General features: G+C 29.5%; 3 protein-coding genes across 3 annotated transcripts; 2 read left to right on the forward strand and 1 right to left on the reverse strand.

Moving 5' to 3' along the window:
* Positions 1-302: 302 nt before the first annotated feature.
* Positions 303-2948, forward strand: LOC116773643 (UDP-glucosyltransferase 2-like). Its single transcript, XM_032666135.2, has 4 exons — positions 303-1228; positions 1309-1531; positions 1613-1832; positions 2015-2948. The coding sequence occupies exons 1-4, from the start codon at positions 410-412 to the stop codon at positions 2253-2255; spliced, it is 1503 nt and encodes a 500-aa protein (XP_032522026.2). The 5' UTR covers positions 303-409; the 3' UTR covers positions 2256-2948.
* A 6172-nt stretch (positions 2949-9120) lies between these two features.
* On the reverse strand, positions 9121-11133 carry LOC116773527 (UDP-glucosyltransferase 2-like). The gene is made up of 4 exons (XM_032666001.2): positions 10222-11133; positions 9920-10139; positions 9507-9726; positions 9121-9424 (listed from the first exon to the last, which is right to left on the reverse strand). The coding sequence occupies exons 1-4, from the start codon at positions 11053-11055 to the stop codon at positions 9142-9144; spliced, it is 1557 nt and encodes a 518-aa protein (XP_032521892.2). The 5' UTR covers positions 11056-11133; the 3' UTR covers positions 9121-9141.
* Positions 11134-19621: 8488 nt separating this feature from the next.
* Positions 19622-23065, forward strand: LOC116773615 (uncharacterized). The gene is made up of 6 exons (XM_061528729.1): positions 19622-19788; positions 20263-20494; positions 20657-20799; positions 21377-21518; positions 22289-22415; positions 22877-23065. Exons 1-6 carry the CDS (start codon positions 19731-19733, stop codon positions 23057-23059), a joined length of 885 nt encoding a protein of 294 aa, XP_061384713.1. The 5' UTR covers positions 19622-19730; the 3' UTR covers positions 23060-23065.
* The last annotated feature ends 546 nt before the right edge of the window (positions 23066-23611 follow it).

Raw genomic sequence — 23611 nt, forward strand, 5'->3', positions numbered from 1 at the left:
AAATTCAACACTACGTAAATAAGCACCACGTTAATGCATTTTCTATTACCGCGTTTATGAAAACTTTCGGAACAAAAATAACGAAAATAATGGTCGCCTCTATCATCGTTGTCTACCCTTGTATAATTTAATTGGACATTAGTTTATGATTAAATTTGTAAGAAACTACATTGTACTATCTTTATATCTTTAAATATATATTTACTTAACAATTACATAAAATTCAATATAAATAAAGAGATAAAATTTTTATCAAATATGTAATGGTTTCTGTTTACATTCGTTTATGTGATGTTTATCTCATCATACTGGTTAGTTTTATCAGTGCATTCACTAAAATAAACCGTGTAATATGTGACAAATAATAATTAATTGATTATAATTTCAACCCACACTATAATTTTAAAAAATGAAGGTGTTGCAAGTGCTTCATATTTTGGTTTTTGTCGGGATATGTGAATCGGCTAGAATATTAGCTGTATTTCCGCTTCCTTCATATAGCCATCAAGCCGCGTTTCGACCATACACGCAAGAATTAGCAAAACGTGGGCACAAAGTTACCGTCATAACGACACACCCAGCTTTTTCTAAGAAAGAATTACCTGATAATCTTACAGAAATAGATATAAGTGGACCAGGTGAAGAAGTGAGAACAGATATTTTTTTGAAATTAGATAAAGCAAATAGCTTATTAGAACAACAAGCAATAGGTATTAAATTCTTAAACGTATTAATGAAAAAATGTTTAGATTCTGGTTTACTAGATCAGTATTTAAACAATAAGGTGCATAAATTCGATTTAGTTGTAGTGGAAGCTACAGCGACACAAGCATTAGTATTTTCGCATGTTTTTAATGCACCTGCTATTCAAATCAGTTCATTTGGTGGAAACTATGGGACGTTTGAAGCAGTAGGAGCTTCATCTCACCCTTTGATATACCCATCAGCAGCAAGGCAAAGATTTCAAGGTCTTACAATATGGAATAGATTGTTGGAGTATTTTTCTCATTACTACCTTATGTGGACGTATTACGAATCTGAAAAGTACGACGATATTTTGCTTAAGGAATACTTTGGTCCTGATACCCCAGTAATGGCCAAGCTAAAACATAATATTGCTCTAGTATTACTAAACATACATCATGTTTGGGATGCTAATCGGCCTGTTCCACCCAATGTGGTGTACCTCGGCGAATTGAATCAAAATAAAAGAAAAGAGTTACCAAAGGTATATATAAAGATAATATTCATTAAATTATTTTTTCATGTTGTAACACAGATATAAATAAATATAACTTCTTATTTAAGGAATTGAAAGAGTATCTAGATTCATCGAAAAATGGAGTAATATATGTGAGTTTTGGGACAAATGTCAATAGAGGTATACTCACACCTGAAAAATTAAAAATTATGATAAAAGTATTTCATGGTCTACCGTATGACATTTTAATGAAGAGTGACAACACAACTGATATGAATTCATCAAAAAATATCAGAATGTTTAATTGGATTCCTCAAACTGATGTGCTACGTATGAATTTATATTCAAATTCCTTGTTTTTTTTTCATGACACCATATACATTTTATCCTTTACTCTTTGACTATTTCTAGATCATCCTAAACTTAAATTATTCATCACTCAAGGCGGCCTGCACTCATCGCAAGAAGCTATAGATGCTGGAGTGCCTCTGATCGGCATTCCAATGATGTGGGACCAGTGGCTTAATGTAGATAGATATGTTAAATTTAATATAGGACTTCAATTAGATATAAATACACTCAACGAAGAAACGACGAGAAAAGCTATAGAAACAATTCTAAACAACGAAAGGTAACTTATGTAATTATATACGTAGTTATATGTTTATAAAATGACTTTTTTATCAGATTTTTAATATATACATTTCAAATTTTAATACTATAAAACATAGAGATAATTATATCATTTATAAATATACAAAAATTCAATGATGGAATCTCTTTGTTGACTTATTCACCGATTTTATTTTACAGCTATAAAAATAATATATTGAAATTCCGTAATTTCTTATATGATCAACCTCAAAAACCGTTGGAAAAGGCTATTTGGTGGACGGAATATGTTTTAAAATATGGCGGAGAACATTTGCGTACCCCAGCGGCAACAATAGAATGGTCAGAATATTACGAAATTGAGATAATAATTTCTATTGCATTGACGATCTTGTGTGTTGTGTTTGCTAGTGTTTTTGTAGTAAAGAGATTCATAAGTTGAGGTGATAACTTCAGCATTTAATTTCTAATTACCATTGACAAAAGAAAAATATATGCGACAAAAAGCTTAAAATGTAATCGTATTCTCAGTTCAAATTGTAATATTGCTGTTAAATTTGAAGTCAAATCCAATAAACTTTCATAAATTACTCTTTTAAAATGTACTTAATTAAATATTTCAACATTTTTAAAAGTGGCAAATAATTCTGATTACTTTTTTATGGTTACTTTCTTCTATTGGTGCTTTTCTTGTCATTGCTTGAACTACGATGGCTGGCTTAAAATAAAATTTTTATTGTAACCCGTAATATAAATTTAAAAAAATCCTTATTGCATTAAAAAAGTTGTATTTTACTTTACTGAGTAGAGTAAGAATTTATTTGTGTGTCTTCAATAAAGTACAAAAGACTGTAGAATTAAAAAAAATATCAGTGGTTTAGTTTTTAATCTACTACGAGTGAAAACTTATGCAAAATATTTTGTTATGTATATATAGAACTATAGTTTTTAATAAATAATTTAAAATATTTTTTTTACCTTTTTTCCCATATTTTTCCAAATTAATTCAAATAATATTACAACAAAGAAATTAATGCGTTCATTTTTCAAATGTAAAGTAAGTGCACTAAAATTTATTCAAGTCACAAAAATATATTAATTATGGAATATTAATATATATATTTACGGAAAAATTGAGTCCTTTAAAATATCATTTTGATTTGTTTATCATTTGCCACAGCAGTACTACGTTTGATGTCGTCAATTAGGTTGAAAGTCAAATATTAACTGTAAGATTATAGTCTTTTAATCTTATTATAATTACTTTTTATGTCAACATTCTCTATACTTAAATGATAACAAGTTATCAGTAGAAGAGATACTACTACTAAAATATTTGAAACAAGAGACTATGTTATTAACTGATAAATAATATACCGTGGTCTTTGTGATGTAATTTAAAATTAAACGCCGATCACATGGACTACTTCTTTATAAAATGCGACTAAAGGTTTGGTTGGACATAACCACGCTCATACCAACTTTAATTGAAAACAAACCGATGTGCTTAAGTTTGTTATTTTACAAATAATTGAATAACTTCTTGGAATCCAAAGATGTAACATTCGGATATACCAGAACATTTTAAGACAAAACTACATTTAAATGAAAATTCTTTCATTAAACCCTTGTGAATGTTAAATCAAATATATATTGTTGTGTTAAAATGTTACACATTTTCTGTACAAAGGTTTAGTTCATTATTTCTATTTCATAATATTTTAAATATAATAAATAATTAAATATTGTATTATGATGTATATTTATGGTGCCTTTGACTTAATCTACAAATGGAAAAATAATCCCCTTATTCTGAAATTACGGTTAAGGTTTTGTTTGTAGATAAAAATAAAACTAAAAATGTTTTATTATTTTAATGTTTAGCTATGGGATTTATGCTTTTATAATTTGTAGATACTACGTTGTTTTCTTTTAATAACCAGTCATTATTTTTATTATTACAGATAGATAGTTTATTATGAATTTTAAAAAATATTTAATTATCTCTTATAAATTCCGTGTACTAAACGAAACTATTTTCATTATTTTTTTCCATTTGTTAAGAAAACTTATTATCTCTTGAGCGAAATTACATATTCTGATATAAAATTTTCCTATGTATTTGCCTAAATTCCATTTGGAACATAGGCAAATACATAGAAAAAATCTCTTTATTGAAAATGTCTAAGTCAATTTGAAAAAAAAAATACTTTGATAATACAAACAGACACTTAAGTTTTATTTATGTAAGAGGAATATTATTTTCACTTTTTGTTTATTTTTTGATATTTTTCAATAAAAATCCATTATTCAGATTAATTATCGTTATCATTTACATAGTTATAGCATTTCTCAATGGTTATAAATGTCATTGCTTGTTAAATTCTTACAACAAAGATAACCTTTTCAAACCGAGTGACTTACAAAAACGTGAAGTACCCAATCAATTTAGTTCAAGGTTTATTCATTTAAACATTTTGAACCTCTGAATACTATTGTTTAACCTCAGATGTACACACATTCAAATATTAAGTTGCTTTTAAGTTATGCCCCATAATTTACCGTCACGGTGTTGCTTTTGGGACAAGTCGGTACTTTGTCAACTGTAATTTAGTTGACGAGTCTGTTAATTCTTCTTTATAAATAGTTCATAAAATCATGTCTTCTTACGACTTCGTGAAAATAACACGAACAAAACAAGATAATCAACATTATCAATATTATTACGGATGTTAGAATAAAATATGATTATAGTTCATGTGGTCTCAACACGAGACACTTTTTTGAAGTAATAAAAAAAATGTTAGCTCATTTCTATTTGTTCATAAAAAAATAATGTTTTTTTTTTTAAACACATTAATGTTTCATTCAATATGCTCTCTTTTTTGTTAATGTTACAAAAGTAGAGGGGAAAAACATTTAGTGTATAAAAAAGTAACATTATAGATTTTTTCTATAATTAAATAACGAACTATATGCCTGGAAATAACAATAAATTTATCATTGTTTATTTACGTGAATATCATAAAGAATGAAAAAAAAATTATTGTGCGTGGAGTTCCTCCGCGCGGAAGAAGTGAAACTTCGTAACGTTAGAATGAAAAAAAGAAGGGGTATAAATAGATTTTTAAGAAACTTTTAGTGTTTCTTGAAAACAAACTTTATTAACATTACTTAGAATTCAAAATGGATTGCCTGCATGCATTCGAGCGCCACGCATTCTGTCTCGCTCTATTTCTTTTTATCCCCCCAAAGAGATAAACAGTTTCACTTCAAAAATATAAAGTAAAAATCTTTTTATATATGGCTTAGGGAACGATATGATATTGATATATTGTTTTGTTTTCATTATAGCACGTAAATGTCATGCTACTTAAATTATGAGTCATACACGCAATGCGTGGACAGTAATCGGTCAACTGTTTGAGATAAAGCGGAACTGTTGCCTTGACCAATCATTGTTAAGATTATTTATTAGCGGATTTATTACATGTTTATATTTATTATTTTACAAAGTCCATTCATTCGATTTTCATTAACAGGACAAAAAAGAGGTAAATGTTTTAAAAACGTGACAAAAAAAAAATACTTAGCTTTTTTTTTATTTTGCTGAACTTATTTCCAAACTGAATAACAATTATTATAATCTTTCAATTATATTATAAACATGTTATTTATTATGAGACAAACTAAGAATCTGACATATATTTTTAATTTTTTCAACCGAATTCAAAAAGTAGGAGGTTATTAATTCATTTATATTTTTTTATGTTTGTTACCTGATAACTTTCAACTAGGTGAAGAGATTTTAATGATTTTCTTTATTTGAAAGGTGGTGCTTACCATTAGGTCCCATTACAATTTGGTCCAGTAATTACATGGTTGCCATGAGAAAAGCATACAAGTCTAAAATCAGCATTAAGTATGTGTGCGACAAATTAACGAGTAACTTAAACGTCAACCGATTTCGATTTATTTATTTATAACGTTAGAACTCCTTGATGGTCCTGTGATGATTACATCAAAACCTGATTATGAAATCCTGGGAAAATTGGGGAAATAATTAAAATATGTAAGCACACATAATCCACATAAGTAATGGCATTACTTAAGGTGTATTAATTTTGTGCGAACTTTATTGTCGGAAGACAAATTTCATAATCTTATTATTAACTGACTTCAAAAGAGGGGGTGATTAGAAACTGTATATTTTAAATTAGGTATTAAACAGGATTATTGAAAAAGAAATAAAAATAGTGTTTCTTTATCAACATTAGCCGTTTAGTAGGTTTTTGTGCTTATATTAAGAATTTATTATTACATAGGTTAAGTTAGAAAATAGTATTTAAGTGTAATTTTTTTTTTAACTTTTTAGTTCCTATGTTGATTTTTCGGAGTCGGTTTTTTTACTTTTGTCGGTCATACATAGTTTAACTCGCTTGAATATGTGTTATCGATAATATTTAATCATTTACTTAAAATAAAAAAAAATTTTCATTATTTCAAGTAAATATAGTTTTATTGTAATATCACAAAAAGTGAATATTATTTAGTGCTGATATAATTTGAATAGAATAAAATGAAACCTAAGTAGTATTAAAAAAATAAATATATTTTAAAAATTACCTCAAACCAAACGATAGTTCAAAGCTTTGCTTTTTATTTTTTATTCAATAAATTTTACTAACATTACATTTACTCAATCTTGTGATCAAAAATTTTATTGACATTAGAATGAGCTTTAATATTTTTTTATAATACATATATTGATTAGGTCAGAATTAATTTTGACGATTGATCACGAACAATGATTACTACAATTAATATTGGCATTAAACCAATCAAACATTGCTGTGGTTTATTGAAATATTAAAGGCATTAATTCTGGCAGTCACATAGGGTCATAGGAAATCTATTGCTGAAGTATTAATAAGTCTGAATGATTGTGTAGTGATGACATTAAAACATTTTAGAAAAAAAATCAGGTTTGACTAACGTATCACAGGTTTCTTTATTAAGTTGTATGTGTCTTTTAATTCTTGTTTATGTTTATGACAGGATGAAACCTGATTAAAAATCAACTTTCAACATTATTTAGGGACAACCATTCACCTTGAAACAATAAAACTCAAATGGATGCTCCATGTTAGCTGTGAACTTAACAATCGAAATTGCATGATATTGAATAAGTTGCTCTTAATCCCCTTAGAAACTTTCTATAAATATGAAGATTTTCTTCATATATATGAATTTAGAAAGTAGGTATATATGAATAGTATAAATATGCGTACGTTAAATATTCTCCCGAACCTGGAGTTCACCGATAGCAAAGTACATAAAATCAAATTATGCACAAAAATACGAGTGCTATATATATGGTAAACGTATTTTGGATAACGGCAACATTATTTCACTTTAAAGAACTCCTTACGACCTCATAAGATGTTGTTGCGATATACGTTAAAGGATTTGCTGCTTTATGTCTTGGAATGTATGTAAATATTTACGAGGAAAAGAGACTTACATAAAGCACAGTTAGAAAAAGGTTGTTGGCAATATTATCAATCTTTAAAGATCCTGATATGGAACACGTTATTTACGATTATAATGGCTCGTTTTCAGAAAGTTTATTGCATACATTTTTTTTCTTTCTTTATAAATTATATGCAAAGTGATAGACTTTTGAAGCGAAACAAAAATATAAATTAAATAAAACTATATCTCCGGAAACTGTTCCTGCATTAGGTTATGACAATCATGGTCACAGGAAGCCGTGATGGGACTAGTGAAGTTGGCAAATTAAGAGAGTCTAGGCTCTCTTAAACGTGTCGTGGTCACAGCCGCATGGTCTACAAGATCCTTCTTGTCGAGTAGCCAAGATTCCCCAGCTGTGAGTATGTCTTTTGTATCCAGTGTCGAGGCAGAAAATATGTTTTGTCGGTTAAAGGAGGTCCGGGGGTGATAGTGGCTTGTTAAGTTCCTTCTGCGCCCAAACATCCTAAGCAAATTCTACCCTTACGTCGAAATTTATAAAGCAAGCAACTTGCACCAGGCAAGTATGTTGCTTATAGAAAGATACGCAGGAAGTCTTACGGACTTAAGTTGAAAGACGAGACAGTTCCCTTGATTTTTCCCGATTTCAGATACGGGTTCAAAACCATGCCACCAGGCCATACCAAGACGCAACAAACACTGACAATGTCCCGGATATTCACTCTTTGAGGGTGACGGCAAGTTTCTAACTAAAGTGAACACAAAATCTGACACGCTGATTATTTCGGATTGGAATGATTCCGTCACTAATCAAGAAGTGTTGTGAAATACAACATTTTTCGAAGGTTGCTGCGTTCATTGAATTAAGACTATCCAATGGAGGTACAATTCTGGGGCATGGGTACAGTCTAGTTGTCAATTCCGATAATGAAGAAGGAAATAAATGCCACCTTCAGATTGGATTTAGTACAGCTACAGTATATAAAATTAATAAATGGACACTTCGTTCTATTGTATTCATGGAAGTTGGCCACCCCAAAGCCTTCTGTTATTCATTTTAGGACCGAAAAGCATTTTGTCGAGTATGTAAAACATCGGGAAATAAACGGGTTTATTTTCAAGCTAAACTGCTAACTGTAATCTGCGCAAAAAAACAGAAAACTAATGTAGCATACTATAAAAAGGACTAAACGCAACCTTCTCCCAGAGAAAGTTAGCGTCAATAGTACTAATAAACCGGCAACCGTTATCCAGGACTATCCTCCCAAAGAGGTTGGTTCCAAACAGATACAATTCCAAGGTGATAATGAGTGTTTCGTGGTGATCATCAGATTACCATCTGATCTACTCCCCTTACCATAACAACATACACGCGTCATCAGTTAAAGATCAGCCATCTTTTACTGTGCTACGCGGCGACAGCATGTGTCATTCCAACTGCCAGTTTACCTCCAGGTGGAGGCATTACAGTATTTCAAAGTGCCTTCTTTTTTGTGAGCCTTATTGACAAACTACTTAGGAGAGGAGTAAGTCTTGTATATAAATTGGGCGGAATAAATCACTACTATGCCCTGACGTTGCATTCCGTCTTTTTAGCCGTCGGATTTACCTATCTGCAAAAATGCTAGTTAAATGTAAGTATAAAAGTTTATAACAGTACAATATACAATTGAAATTGGAGTAAATCAAAATAAGGCTATTTGACTTTACCAAAATAAATCACATATTAAGATTTTAAGAACAATTATAATTTGAAAACACAATCACTTTTAGTTTTTATACTCTTATAATTTTTTTATTAAAAGTTTAACATTTTTAGAAGAAATTAATAAAATTTAAGTTAATTTAATTTTTTGTTTAAAGAATTTTAAAATACAGTGTGTAATAAAATACACTAATGCCAAAAATAGCCCCATTGATATTAAGATAATTGCAACAGCTATAATAATTAGTTCCAGCTCATAATACTGCTGCCACGTTAAATTTGCTGCACCAGATCTCATATGCTTTGGTCCACCATGTCGAAGAGTATATTCTATCCAACGGACAGCTCTCTCCAATGGTTTTTCCTTTTGGTCCTGCATTAAAGCGCGTAAGCGCAATATATTTTGGCGATAGCTAAAATAAAATGCTTATTCAAATATTTTTATACACTTATGTTATTTGTGTATGTCACTCATTTTTGAAATATGATTCTTACCTGTTATTTGTTATTACTGTTTCAATAGCATTGATTAAAACTTCTTTAGTTAGCGTAGATATATCAAGTTTGAGGCCAATTTTATGATGTACATACTTCTCAACATTATACCATTGATCGGCTATCATAGGTAAACCTATAAGTGGTACTCCAGCGTTTATAGCTTCATCTGTAGATTGAAGACCTCCTTGGGTTATAAAAAGTTTAACTTTTGGATGTGCTTAAAAAGAAAATAAATATTTTTTTATAATAATGAAATGAATTTCAAAACAGATCTGACAATAATAACGAATTCCCATAAATGAAGTAACTTCTAAGTAACTTATAGGTACCTAATATATTTTTTGATTTCACGGAAAATCCATGTATATAAAGAGAATTATTACCAAAGTTATAAATCTAAACTATCTTACCTAAAAGATCTGATTGTGGAAACCATTTCAATATTTTGATATTTTTCGAAGTTATTTGTATATCTTCATCGCATTTCCATAAAATATCATACGGTAAGCTTGAAAAAGTATTTATAAACATTTGGATTGTTTCAGATGGTAAATGTGACTTCTTAATGTTAGTACCCATACTAAAATAAATGACCCCGCTTTTTGAAGAATCCAATACTTTACTTAAATCCTGTCACATAGAAAAATAATATTTCAATAACAAATTAAATCAAAAAATACTAATACTTCTATAGACATAATTTAGTACTAACCTTTGGCAATTCTTTTCTAGGCTTTATATGTATCCCTCCTACATATATGACATCGGGAGGAACAGGTTGATTATCAACAAATATCGGATGGATATTCAAAAACAGCATGTCAACATTTTTTTTTAACTCATTAATATTTGGAGTTTCTGGTCCGAAGATGTTTCTTATTATTCTGTTTTCTTCTATTTCGAGCTCCTGTCTTACATTTTTTATCCACCATTCATTCATCTGAAGTTCTTTAACTTTTTCAAAAACTGTTAGATTATAAATTCTACGATTCCAAAATGATGGGTATAGAAATGGATGATCCGGGATCCCATATGAATCTTGATTATACGGAACAGGACCCATAGAACTTATCTGGATTATTGGTCCTTTAAAGATATGTGAGAGCCCTAGACACACTTTTAGAACAGCTTCTACTAGTATTATGTCAAAATTCTTATTGACTACCTTGAGTATTTCTTGAACTTGTTCATTTAACATTTGGCCTTCAAACACCTCCAACGAAACCTCAAGAGTAAGCTTTATTTGATTAAGTGTATCCCTTTTCTCTTTATATAAATCAGAATTAAATATTTTTCGGTATATTTTATAACTTAGATCTTGCACATCTATTTCTTTTAAATTGTAAGGGGCTTCTTCCTTTTTCTTATATTGAGGATATGGAGTAATGACCGTCACATTATGTTCCAACAAAACCAACTTTTCAATCAACGGCTGAAATACTAGTTGGTGACTTATGGAGGGATATGGAAACACTGCCAAAATATTTGCAGATTGCGTTAAATTTATTTCAAATAGAAGGAAAGCGACCGAAAATAGTTTCAACATTATCAATGTCTGGTATGATAAAAATTATTTTGTGAAATGAAAGAACACGTCACTTCTGTACTATGTATCGAAGGATTTTAATTAATAAAGAGACACCTGTTAAAAGACAATGAACAAAGTTAAAACGCACATGTGCATATAGACATTTAATATACCATGTTATGTGCCTTGTTGTATTATTTTCTGGTCGAATAAATTAAAATATGTTGGTTAAAAACCCATATTGTCTAATATTTAGCCATGTTTTTTAATAGTAACCCAAGAAATTTAAACTATTACAAATTACATTTCATATTTTGTATTCAGAGATAGTTAATAATATATATGAACCTATTGTACCTTATTTTGTTGTCCAAAAATAACTTATCTCTTATTTTATGTTCTTCCCAATAATATTTGCAGCCCAATTAGCGTTTAGTATTTTTTTAGTTTGGTTTATAGTCCTTTTGTCTGATTTGTGTGAAAATTTATTAGGTAAATATAATAACTTAAAACTTTAGTAATTCCCTTAACCGCCTACTAAGTAGTTTTAATTTTTGTTTATATATTGTTCTAGGTGCTGATAAAAATATAACTAGGGACTTCTTTAAAATAAATAAAACAAAACGCCTTTATTCTATATTTCGTGTTTTCTCCACACAGTATTCTAGATTATAATTCGTTGACATTGGCAAAATATTTCATGATTTCAGTGCGATTGAAGCCATAGCTTAAATTTTGATATATGTATATATTATAGTTAAACAAATTAACAAAAAAAAAAGTATTCTGTACACACACATATACATATATATTATTAAATGAATTATATTATATTTTCAAATATTAATCCTCATTATAGTTTCCAAACGAAACGGAGTATGTGTGACGTCACAATTTTAATATCACCTTATTGCGACACAACTGGTAAAATTTAATTACTTTTAATTGATAAAATTCGTCAATATATCAATAAACGTAAAAAGTAATCATGACTGCTTTGTACCATTATTTAGATACGAATATTAAAAGAAGGCAAGCAAAAAATTATTTGTGTGTCGTATTAGTTATTAATTTTCTTCATCTATTTTTAGATAATCGTTACCAATAAAGACAAACATTTTATACAATATATTAAATATTTTAATTATTTCAATAAAAGCTTGTATATTCTATGTGCTTAAAAATCTCATTTTTTTTACTTTGAACAATGTTCTCAACATTTTACATCAGAGACAAACTGTAAAGCGATTTTTTGTGAAATTGTGCACAATGTCATTTTGTATGTAGATCATATAATTGTCAAATGTTGAAGTGGCAGAAACAGTTCGAAGCTGTTTGTGAAATTTATGAACGTCTGCAACACGGGTTTCTTTTCCTTTCAGCATGGCTGGTACATGTTTATAGTTTTTAGTCATCCGTTTAGTCAAAATTAAAATGTTCGAAAACGAATAGATAACTTTCCTTTAAAAAAAAATAATTGAGAAACCAACTTGGCGCTGTTTCAGTAGTGTGAAATGAATATTCGAATGAAAATAAGAGAAAATATTTTTGAAATTTCAATAATTTCTATATTGTAATGTATAGTTTGCATCGTTAGCCATACATAACATCAAAAATTCTTTTGATATATAGATATTTTTTTTTGTGTATAAAAATAACTATAAATTAATATTAAATCTTACGCTTCAGTAATTGAAGCAATAACAGTAGCTTTATGTAAGTCATTTGTCATTCATGTCAATTTTAGTTAATTAATTATTTATAACAAAGTAAATAATTTCAAAAGACTAAAAAAATTAAGCTGTTACATTAGTTTTGTAATTCATTCTAATGATATTATATGAATATTACACAAACAATTCCTAACAAACTTCTGGTGAGCTCTGCCAATTAATGAGGAAAAAATTTGAAGTTAAATTGGATGTAATTGAAAAAAGATGCTTTCTGGCCGTACCTAAAAGTTATTTTAATTTATGCACTGGGACTTTGTTGATGTTTATGTAAGAATTAAAAGAGGGTTTGTTTGTTTTGAATGTGTAACAAATCAGTTATATGATGTGAATTATATATTAAAGTGAAGAAAGGGAAATTTTTAATTATTTAATTTTTATTAATGAGGGTCTGATTATTAAATTGAGTTTTTTTATGCTAAAGGGGGCAAACGAGTAGTAGTAGGGTAAGTGTAGATAGTGAATATTTGTATCTTAAATACAATAAGCGTAGCAATAGACATATAAAAAGTCTTATAGACAGCTAAAAATATCTAGGTATAAGTACTTACTATGATTGTACTATTTAGTTTAGTTTTGTAATATCTATACTTTACGAAACTAATCAAGTAAAAAATAGGACTAGATAAAATATTTTTCTTTCGTTTCTTGTAATTTTTTCGTAAGGAATGGCACGATGTAAGAAAAGAGTCAAAGGGTTTTAAAGAAAGATAGACTGAACTATAACATATTTAAAATATAGTGGAAATAAGACAGCTATCAATTGAATAGAGAATTAAAATTAAGGAAATTACACCGTTCTTTGTGATGTGATAAAGCTGTTGGATTTGACAGTATATATACAAGAGATTATTAAAAATATGAACAGTGGTACGAGGCTTGTTGAAGGGGACTTGAATTTTATACGAAATATAAACATGACTTTGAGTAAAAGGAATTTGTTGAAGCTGACCTTTGTTGAAATAGCAAGTACTGATGGTATCAACTATTTATAGAAGAAGAAAAGCAGTAAAGTATTCTTTGTAGGAATTGGAAGAAAGTTACTCATCTCTCAGAGCCATGCAGCGAATACACAATGTTTGAAATGTGATGTCGAAACATGGTGTGGTGATATTTCAAAGAACCCAAGTTTATAGACCCTAAAGCATTACTAAAAACAATCAAAGTTTACTTATTATTTGTCAATAATTTCTCTTAATGTCACCATTTATATAATAATAAATAGTGATTATTTAAGGAAGGAATGATAAATTTAAATTTTATTGAAAATTAGATCAATTTAATTTTAGTGAGAACTATCAATACTGTTTTTAGGATAACATAACAATGACTTAGGCAATAGCACTATATAAACAATGTACACAGCTGTATGTAAATTTTGAAACAAGGTTCAATTGTTAACTGGAAGTGTTTACTAAGTACAGTACGTAGTGTGCAAATAATTGACAATAGTGCTGGACTACAACATAGTGATTATTAAACAAAGACCCGCTATTAGAATCTAAATACAATTATGGTTGTAGTTTATAAATTAAAGAAATTAAATTTGAAACAAATATATCACTAAATTTCATAACAGTTGCAGTAGCTCCTAGTAACTATCATAATAATAACAAAAAAAGGAATATTCAAATATCCAATAATATCAAAAATACACAAAATTGTTCTTGAAGCTAACTTAAATTTACCATTTTGGCAAAACGGGATTATATTATTTTTTTCATCTATTTAATAATATATATCCATAACTACATACATACTTTAAATAATTACATTTAATATCTTATATACCATTTTATTAATACTTTTATATTTAAGAATCTCCTTTTCTTGGACACAGCAAAAGGCTATGCAGAAAAGCCTGAAGACATTTTCATAGGTGCCAAATGTGTTCTATACCATAAATATAAATAAGGGTATACGTAAAGAATGTTTGATATCTTCTAGCAATAAAATAAACTATCGGAGAAAAGAAATAATACCTTTTTGATAATATTTCTTTTTTCATAATTGACTTAATGTTTTTGTTATTCTAAACTCAAACTGAAAGTAGTGAGCGTATTCTTAAGTACCACTAGTTAAAAAACTCTTGTGATTCTTAAACAACTAAGACCTTTGAAGACCAAACTATAATTAATAGCAGGTATTTATATTATAACAAAGTAATTAATCGAAGTAAATTTTTATTTAGAGAACATGCAACATGCAAAATACCACTAATAAATACGCTGGGCTATTGAAATTTAAAAACGTTGTAATTTCAATAGAGGAGACGACAGGCAATTATCTAACACTTGGGTTCCGGTCATCAAAATTATCAATTTTCTATACTTGCACTATAAATAGAACCCTGCATACATATATTCACTGTTTAATTAAAACCTGATTACGCATGTTAACTCGTATAACAAATATAATAGAAGCGACAAGAAATAAATAAATCAGTGATATAATCAACTTTAGAATGTAGAGCGCGTTTTGATTAATAATAATCTTATTGTAAAGACAAATTGCAAACTATTAAACATCCACTTGAGAAGCATTACCTATGGCATTGCAAATAATCTTAGCTACATTTAGTTTGACTTTCGAAGGTTTGAATATAGAGCTAGCAAATAAAGTAGGGACTAGAATGTTTGTTTGTTTTCCCACCGGCGCCAATAAAACAAATAATGTAAAGAAATGCTTAAATATTTTTATCATTACATCAATAACATAATATTCTTTTTATTTTCAAAAAACTAATTTGTAATTTAATATAGGATAAACTTATATGACAATTTAATTTACAAATAGGGATGGGAAATATATTTAGGATCTTGATACGACCTAATATGAAATTGATAACATCCTGTATAATAGTTATTGAACCTCGCTTCAATATTTTGGTCACGTACCCTTTAGAAGGTAATTTCATCCATAAATAACAAGGACGATCTAATATTGAAATCTATTATGTGCTTTATTTTGCCTCCAAAATATAAAACATGATTAAAACAATCAACATAAGCTATAAAAAAAATATTAACTATTTTTACAATAACTCATTTCTAAAACGTCATTTAATTATAAATCGATATAACATTTTTGAGTTAAGATTTCATATATTTTTTAGTCCAATTTATCATAAAATTCAGAAGCTTTGTATTATAAAATATAATTAATGATACTATAATTTTATAAATGGAACGTTTTTTTAATTAATTATGTGTTGGGTGTAATTTACATGAAAGAATCACATCATCATGACATGTAATCTGGACTGGACAAGAATAAATTTTACATTAAATAAGATATAGCCAATGACTATACTGATAAGTAGTATATGTTATTTTGCGGACGAAAATTGTTTATGAATGCGTTTTTGATATCGCAATTTTTATTTATCTATAATAATATGCTCGTTCGTTGAAATCAAATTTAATTATATTATCTGTAAAATATAAATATTTATTTATACAAAAATAATACCGATAGATTTGACATAAACCTCTTGACACTTAAAGGTTCTGCATCAATTACCCTTATGAATAGACTGTTATCTTTATTTACCAATAATTAGAATGATTTCATTATTTTTAATAACTCTTATACACAACATATTTTAAATTTTGAAAATTAAGGTTAATTAAAAAGAAAATAAATTTACAATACCGTTTTTTCATATCAAGGCTTAAGTTCTATGATTAACTAAGAGACATCGAACCTAATACAAACTACGAATGACTTGGATTATTGCGTTGCGATTATTGGATTATTGGATTATGGCGTTATATTACATCGATTTCTCAAGTCACTTCACAGTTTTTTCAATTATAATGTTTAATATAATGCTAATGGTCTACTACTATTTTATATGTCAATTTAACTGTTAATGAGAATTTTAGCAGCGCAAACTTAAAACAAAATTTAAATTACACAGCGTGTTAATTCACATAGGACGAAAACATATTATTTTCTTTACAGATACCTTCGAAAATTTCGATACTTTGGAAAACGAAACAATTCGGGTAACAATTATGCAAATTGAAATAAGCCTCTGGTAATACATATTGCGTGATTAAGAAAATACATATAGGGTTTTCCAATAGGGACGCTTAAACTTTGACAGCTGATTGCGGCCATGTTGTTTGAGTGACAGCTGTCAAATGCAGTGTGTTATATTCATTCCGTCCTCCCAAACCACCATGGCAGGTTACAGTGTCGAGCAGCACGTGCAAATCATAAAATTGTTTTATGAAAATGGGTCTTCAGTTCGAGCAACGTTCCGCGCACTTCGCCCGTTTTACGGTCGCGATCATCGTCCTGCCGAGTCGACTATCCGTCGATTGGTGGACAAATTCGAGTCAACCGGGTCAGTTAACAATCAGCCGGTTCCCGTGCGTCAACGTAACGCGAGATCTGCCGAGAATATCGCCGCTGTGCGCGACAGTGTCCTCGAAAACCCGCGGCAGTCAATTCCGCGTCGCGCACAGGAACTCGGCCTTTCGCAGACGACAACTTGGCGAATTTTGCGTTGTGACTTGAGCCTGCACCCGTACAAGATCCAGCTGACCCAAGAGCTCAAGGTTAATGACCATAGACAGCGCCGTGTGTTCGCTGACTGGGCATTAGAGCAGTTGGAAGTTGACGCCGATTTTGGCAAAAAAATCATCTTCAGCGACGAGGCGCATTTTTGGATGAATGGCTATGTCAACAAGCAAAATTGCCGTATTTGGGACGAGACCAATCCACACGAGGTTCACCAAGTGGCAATGCACCCGCAGAAAGTGACTGTTTGGTGCGGATTTTGGGCCGGAGGCGTGATTGGTCCGTATTTTTTCGAAAACGATAATGGTGTGGCCGTCACCGTCAATGGTGAGCGATACCGGTCGATGATAACCAACTTCTTTTGGCCTGAAATCGAGAATATGGATCTGGACAACATGTGGTTTCAACAGGACGGCGCTACGTGCCACACAGCATACGCTACGATGGAAGTTCTGCACGAGCAATTTCTGGACATGGTCATCTCGCGCGGAGGCGACGTGAACTGGCCACCGAGATCGTGCGATTTGACCCCGCTGGACTTTTTCTTGTGGAGTTTTCTTAAGTCGCAGGTCTATGCCAACAAGCCGCAAACCACCGATGCCCTCAAAGTCAACATACGCCACGCCATCGATCAAATACAGCCCGATTTGTGCGCCAGAGTCATCGAAAATTGGACCTTTCGTGTGCGCGCCACCAACCGAAGCCGTGGCGGTCATTTGAATGATGTCATATTCCATACATAATGGGGTCGATAGACCTTCCAAATTAAAAAAAAATTTTGCAAATATCTTTCCTACATGTATTTTTTTTTGCATTTCAAAGATCAAGCGCCCTTAATGGAAAACCCTATAGTTGACGAAGAGGATTATTATTTGTAACACTTGTTTAAATAAAGCACTTTTACTATAAGTGTTCACACGTAACTTTAAAATTGTTAAATAGTGCTTTAAAAGTGTTAACAATGTAAGATCCTAGGACTCCGTCCCCTTGAGCCTCAGAGAAAAATGTACAAAGTGTGTTTAAACAATACATATAGCAATCTATGGTGCAGCCTTTTCATTTTAAATAATCTAGACAGCGACTGCGCGCCAACCTCCAGGTTTATTTGTGAAACTAAAAATCGGGGGCGCCACCCAAATCGTTCAAATCCAGTTCTTAGATCAAGTTAATTATTCTAGAGGGATCTTTGTATTAATGATAGTAGATGTATGTAGGATCTCATATCGCTTTAATATTGGCTGTTAATAAAACCACATCTCATCTCCATTAAGAAAATGTTTATATTTATCAACTATCATAAAATACTTATAAATGACAAATTTATTCTTACTAAAGTGATTATTGCTTACTGCTTTCTAAGCCTATTCTTTCTTTTAAGCCTATAGAATAACATTTAGTAATAAGGAAATTGGTCTGAACCTATCAAGAAAATTATAAATTAACTAAGTCAGCAATTAAACTCTGTTTTTTAGGGTTCCGTAGCCTAATAGCAAAAAACTCGTCATCGAATCGTCATGTTTGTCCGTCCGTCCGTATGTTATAGCCATTTATTTCCGAAACTGTTGGGCCTACATGGTTGAAACTTTGTTGGTTCTGGTAACTAATATTAGAATATTAAATCAAAATTAATAAATTTAAAAATTAAAGGGGGGTACTCCACACATAGTACTTATTAAAAAAAAATTTTTTTCATCTAACCTATACGTGATGGATGTCCATGGATAGAAATTTAAAAAGATATTAAGGTTTCTAAAACCATTTTTCGTCAAAATCAATTGTTTGAAAGATAGACGCTTCCAAAGTGAAAAAATGAGTGCCGCCCTCCCCCAACTTTTGAAATAATAGAGTGAGAAAACTAAAAAAAATATATGCTGTAGATTTCAATGGAAACTTTCAACAAAAATGAGTTTGAACGATATCATTATTAGTTTTTAAGAAATAATAAATTTTCAAAAAACGCATATACAACTTTGTTGTTCATACTGACACCATATTAAACCAAGTTATTTTTTTTATAAAACATCGATCAAAGTTACAACGCACTACAATAACTTTTATATTACGTCATCTACTTCCTGCTACCAAACCCTTCATGGGCGAGTCCGACTCGCACTTGTTTGATTTTTTTTTAATATTATAATTATTTTACTAAAAAAGATTAGGTTGAAGTAACAAACAGCAAGGAATTCCGGTTAATATAAATGTACAACGTTTATTTACATCAATCTTTTTATTTGTCAAACTACTTCTACCTCTTTTTTGGAAATACAAATTTCAATATTGTTTCACTTTGAAAATGTCAATTCTGTTATGTCAGTGTAGAAGATGACTATAACGTAATGTTAATAATTCATAAGAGAGCATTGATCTTCATATAATTTGGATTTTATTAAAAATTTTACAAGAAATGTGTATAATACATGGGCATACGAAATGCAAGTGTTATTGTTATTCATCTTATCGTCTAGTTGGGATGTTTTGAATGCATTTTGTAAGTATGTAAGCATGGCTATTTATTATATTAAGAAACATAAGTAATAGATGGGTTCGCTTAAAAATAATGAAATAAAGTTCTTGTTTAAAATGCAAAGTCTTACGCATCATTTAATTCCATTTTATTTTACATAAATCAAAAAAAGGCAAAAATTAAAAATATCTTTTATTATATTTTTGTTCTTCTAGAAAAGTTAATTTCATAAGATATGTATTATTATTTAGTCTTCTTTTTGTATAAAGTTACAAATAGAATAATTTAAACGTAAATGTTTTGCATATTTCCATATTTGATTTCAAACGGACTTTTACCTGCGGATCGATTGTGTATTTTTAGTTTATGAATAATTTTACAGATCCATTGAAAAAAATTTTAAAGATAAAAATAGGATTTTGCAGTTAAAAAAGACCAAAATTTTATCCAAATATGAATACGTTACAATTTTTATTTTAAATAATCGTTTTTTTTTAGATATGAATTATGAAGATGAAGCTTCTAAACATAGAATACGTAAATTTAATCAAGACCTTAAACCTATAATGTTATCAAAGAATAATCAGAAATATCATACAGAGCCGTCAAAAAATTTCAACTGCGATGAATTTTCAAGCTATGCAATCAATTGCACAATTGATGCTGCTTTCATTTACAACTCCACTCGAATGTCACCGCCTTCGCCAACGAAAATTAATGACTGGTGCCGGTTCGTAAAAATAGCTTTTAAATTGGATTGATATCGCACTTTGTGCATTTATTCGTTGATTTCTGAACAAACGTTATGTGTAATAAGTTTATCGATTTATATTGCTTCAATTTGATTTAAAATTAAACAATATGAATTAAATAAACTTCTTGCTTATTTTAGTGCTATCAAACATTTAACAAATTGTGCGATTGATTGGAACACAGATTGTAAGGATGTAACAGATAGCCATTTCAACGAAGAGAGCATTAAAGGGCACATTCATGTCGTAAATAATATTTGCGACGATGAATGGTTTCTTATACGTAAGTTGCACGTGTTACCTAATGATGTCCCTCTTATATTAGAAACATCTGTAGTTGTTTTATGTTATCTAAAAGTATATTAAATTTCACTAAATTTAATAATCATGTGTTACATTTCATCCAAAATAATAACAATTAATTATATTTTCTTAAACTGGTGATTATTTCAGTGTAGCCATTGTTAATACGTAATTGTATCAGAAATAAAACGATATGACTTTATCTAATTAACAATTCATATTATGAATAAATTTAAATTTCGAATTGTAGTTACCAAACTGAATGTTCTATGTTTTAATGTAAGATGCAAGGGTGGAAATTCCTAAGTAGTTGTGAGTGTCATGTTAACAGCCACAAAGATCCTCGTTTCTGTACGTGATAAAGCTACAAATAATCTTTCAGCTTTAAATTCTACATTCTAGTACACGTTATAACCGAATTTGGATGTAAAGAGATTTTAATCTTGGAGTGTCGTCAAGTATATAAAGTTATACAGGATAAACTTACCAATATAATTTATTTCCTAGCTTAGCATTAATATTTTTTCCCTATTTGAGCAATTATCATTGCAATTAAGGGTACGAGGAACTGGAAGTTTGTATAGAAGCTGCTTCACAGCCTTGGGAGTTCTGCTATTTAACCTTTAAGAATTCTGTGGAGGAACAAAAAAATATTACCCAGGAATGGACGCATTATGAAGTACACTTTAGACTTTGTTGGTTAGTCAAACTGAGTATTATCACTTTATGCAGATGCTTAGCGGTAATGTAGAGTAACAAAGCCAATTTAAATGTTTATTTAACATATTTTAAGATTTTGTTTTATTTTTTTTTAATGTATGATTCACAAAAATGTGATTGTATGATTCACGATAGTAATTATTGCTATTCATCAATTATGTATAAGTCTGATTAAAATAAATTCATAAATATTATTTTTTCTTATGTAATTCCCACATTAAGAAGAAGATGATATTCTTTAACTGTATATAAGTGTACAAGTTTATTTATTATCCGTAATAAATGTTGAAAATAATGTTCTGATTAAATATCTCATAGAGCGGTTTCTTAAGGCACAGTTTTAAACTAAGATTCCTGTTATCTTTATGAGTCTGGAACACAAAAAATGTCGATCATGAATATTGTTTGAGAATTTCCTATTCATACTTGGAGCATTTTTAAAACTCCCAAACTCCGAACTTTTCTATAGTCAAAAAACACCGTTAGTTGGTTTGAATAAAACATGCGAGTTCCAAATGGCCAATAGTGAAGGCAGATTTCTAAAATAGTCGAATTCCGATTGGAATTAGATTTTTCCAATATTTCATTCAAATACCTTTTCACAAAGATGATAATACAGACTATTCAACATTATTTATATTTTTTTTTCTCTATGCTCGTTGTGCAGGGAATAATAAATAGTATAGGATACCTATAGTACGTTCTGAGAAGGTTTTCATAGTTAAATTGTAATAAGCCTCATGTTAAAGCGCAAGAGCACGGTTTCGAAGATGCACTCTTGAAACATTATTTACGCTGCCACCAGAATGTTCTCACAACCATGCGGTTACTTTACAAAAGTTCTCTGTCGTTGTGTCCGAGGGCAGCGTTTATCAGGTAATATATTTTGTCAGATAAAGTTTAAGATAATCCATCTTTACATTGTCTCTTAAAACTCTTTAAAAATCCTTATCAGTCATTATTTACCATATTTGGATTTATGTGTAATCACGATTTTTTCATTATCTTTATCTTGCGATGTCCCCTATGATATTACATACAATCATATTGTGACAGATTATGAAGATTGTTAAAAAAATCAAATATACTCGTATGATACGGAGAAATATTTTTTAACATTTCATTAACTTCTCAAGTCAATAAGACTGAATATAATATTAATTTATCGCCTAAAACATTTCTTAAAACATTATAGATATATTAACGTTATTCCAAACTTTTTAGGAAATGGATTAAATACAATGTTGCTTCATAGAATTCAATTTATAAAAAGTTTTTGATATGGGATATTGGATATGTTTTTTTTTTTATATTTTTGTAGACATAAAAATTTTCAGGACTGCGATCATAACATGATGTATGAGAACTGTCCCGGTGGAGATCCACGGCCAAGCAGTGCGATGCTTAGGCGTCTGATGAGTGCCGACATACTGAGTTCAGCATCCGGTCGACAATATGGGTCGATTATAACTTCCTTATGTGTGTTTATTTTGTTTGTGGTGATAATACAATTTGTTTAGTTTCTACGTTTTTTTATTATTAGTATAATTACCTTATCAATGGTGTTACATAAAAACAGCGTAGTCATATAAAATTCAATGTTAATTTGTATTATTTTATGCATAAAAACATTTAGTTTTACGTGATTCTTCGTCTTAAATGGGTAAAACAAAAAGGAAAGTTATTTTCCTCTAAATTATTGAACAGGATAAAAATGTGTTGCTTTCAAGTAATGAAATGAGACTGTAATAACACTGAGAGAATTTAAGAACAAAATAGCAGTTTTAAATCAGAAATTAAGTTGTAAAATTTACTATTTATTTATTTAATCATTAACAAAAATAAATAGTCAATTACAACTTAATTAATTATTTATTAATAACTATAAATTAATACAAGTTTTTTTTTCTCTTGGTATTAATTACAGCAGTTATCAACATAAATATATATTTTTAGTAAAAAAAATTCTGTATATTGTGTTTTTTTTTTGTTGTGGTTTGAATTGCCTTTTTCATTTATCTATACACACATCTACATTTAAATAAAATTTAAGTGTCTATTTAGAATATTGA

The sequence above is a fragment of the Danaus plexippus genome, assembly GCF_018135715.1.
Source record: "Danaus plexippus chromosome 22 unlocalized genomic scaffold, MEX_DaPlex mxdp_27, whole genome shotgun sequence".
Lineage (NCBI taxonomy): Eukaryota > Metazoa > Arthropoda > Insecta > Lepidoptera > Nymphalidae > Danaus > Danaus plexippus.

Excerpts from the sequence above, each read along its gene's own strand:
- LOC116773643 (XM_032666135.2), top strand. The coding sequence starts at position 410 with ATGAAGGTGTTGCAAGTGCTTCATATTTTGGTTTTTGTCGGGATATGT. Across the intron at positions 1,229-1,308 it reads AAAGAAAAGAGTTACCAAAG|GAATTGAAAGAGTATCTAGA; the intron begins GTATATATAAAG and ends TTCTTATTTAAG. Across the intron at positions 1,532-1,612 it reads TCCTCAAACTGATGTGCTAC|ATCATCCTAAACTTAAATTA; the intron begins GTATGAATTTAT and ends GACTATTTCTAG.
- LOC116773527 (XM_032666001.2), bottom strand. The coding sequence starts at position 11,055 with ATGTTGAAACTATTTTCGGTCGCTTTCCTTCTATTTGAAATAAATTTA. Across the intron at positions 10,140-10,221 it reads CTAGAAAAGAATTGCCAAAG|GATTTAAGTAAAGTATTGGA; the intron begins GTTAGTACTAAA and ends TCTATGTGACAG. Across the intron at positions 9,727-9,919 it reads TCCACAATCAGATCTTTTAG|CACATCCAAAAGTTAAACTT; the intron begins GTAAGATAGTTT and ends TTTCTTTTTAAG.
- LOC116773615 (XM_061528729.1), top strand. The coding sequence starts at position 19,731 with ATGCAAGTGTTATTGTTATTCATCTTATCGTCTAGTTGGGATGTTTTG. Across the intron at positions 19,789-20,262 it reads GGATGTTTTGAATGCATTTT|ATATGAATTATGAAGATGAA; the intron begins GTAAGTATGTAA and ends GTTTTTTTTTAG. Across the intron at positions 22,416-22,876 it reads CCGAGGGCAGCGTTTATCAG|GACTGCGATCATAACATGAT; the intron begins GTAATATATTTT and ends AAAAATTTTCAG.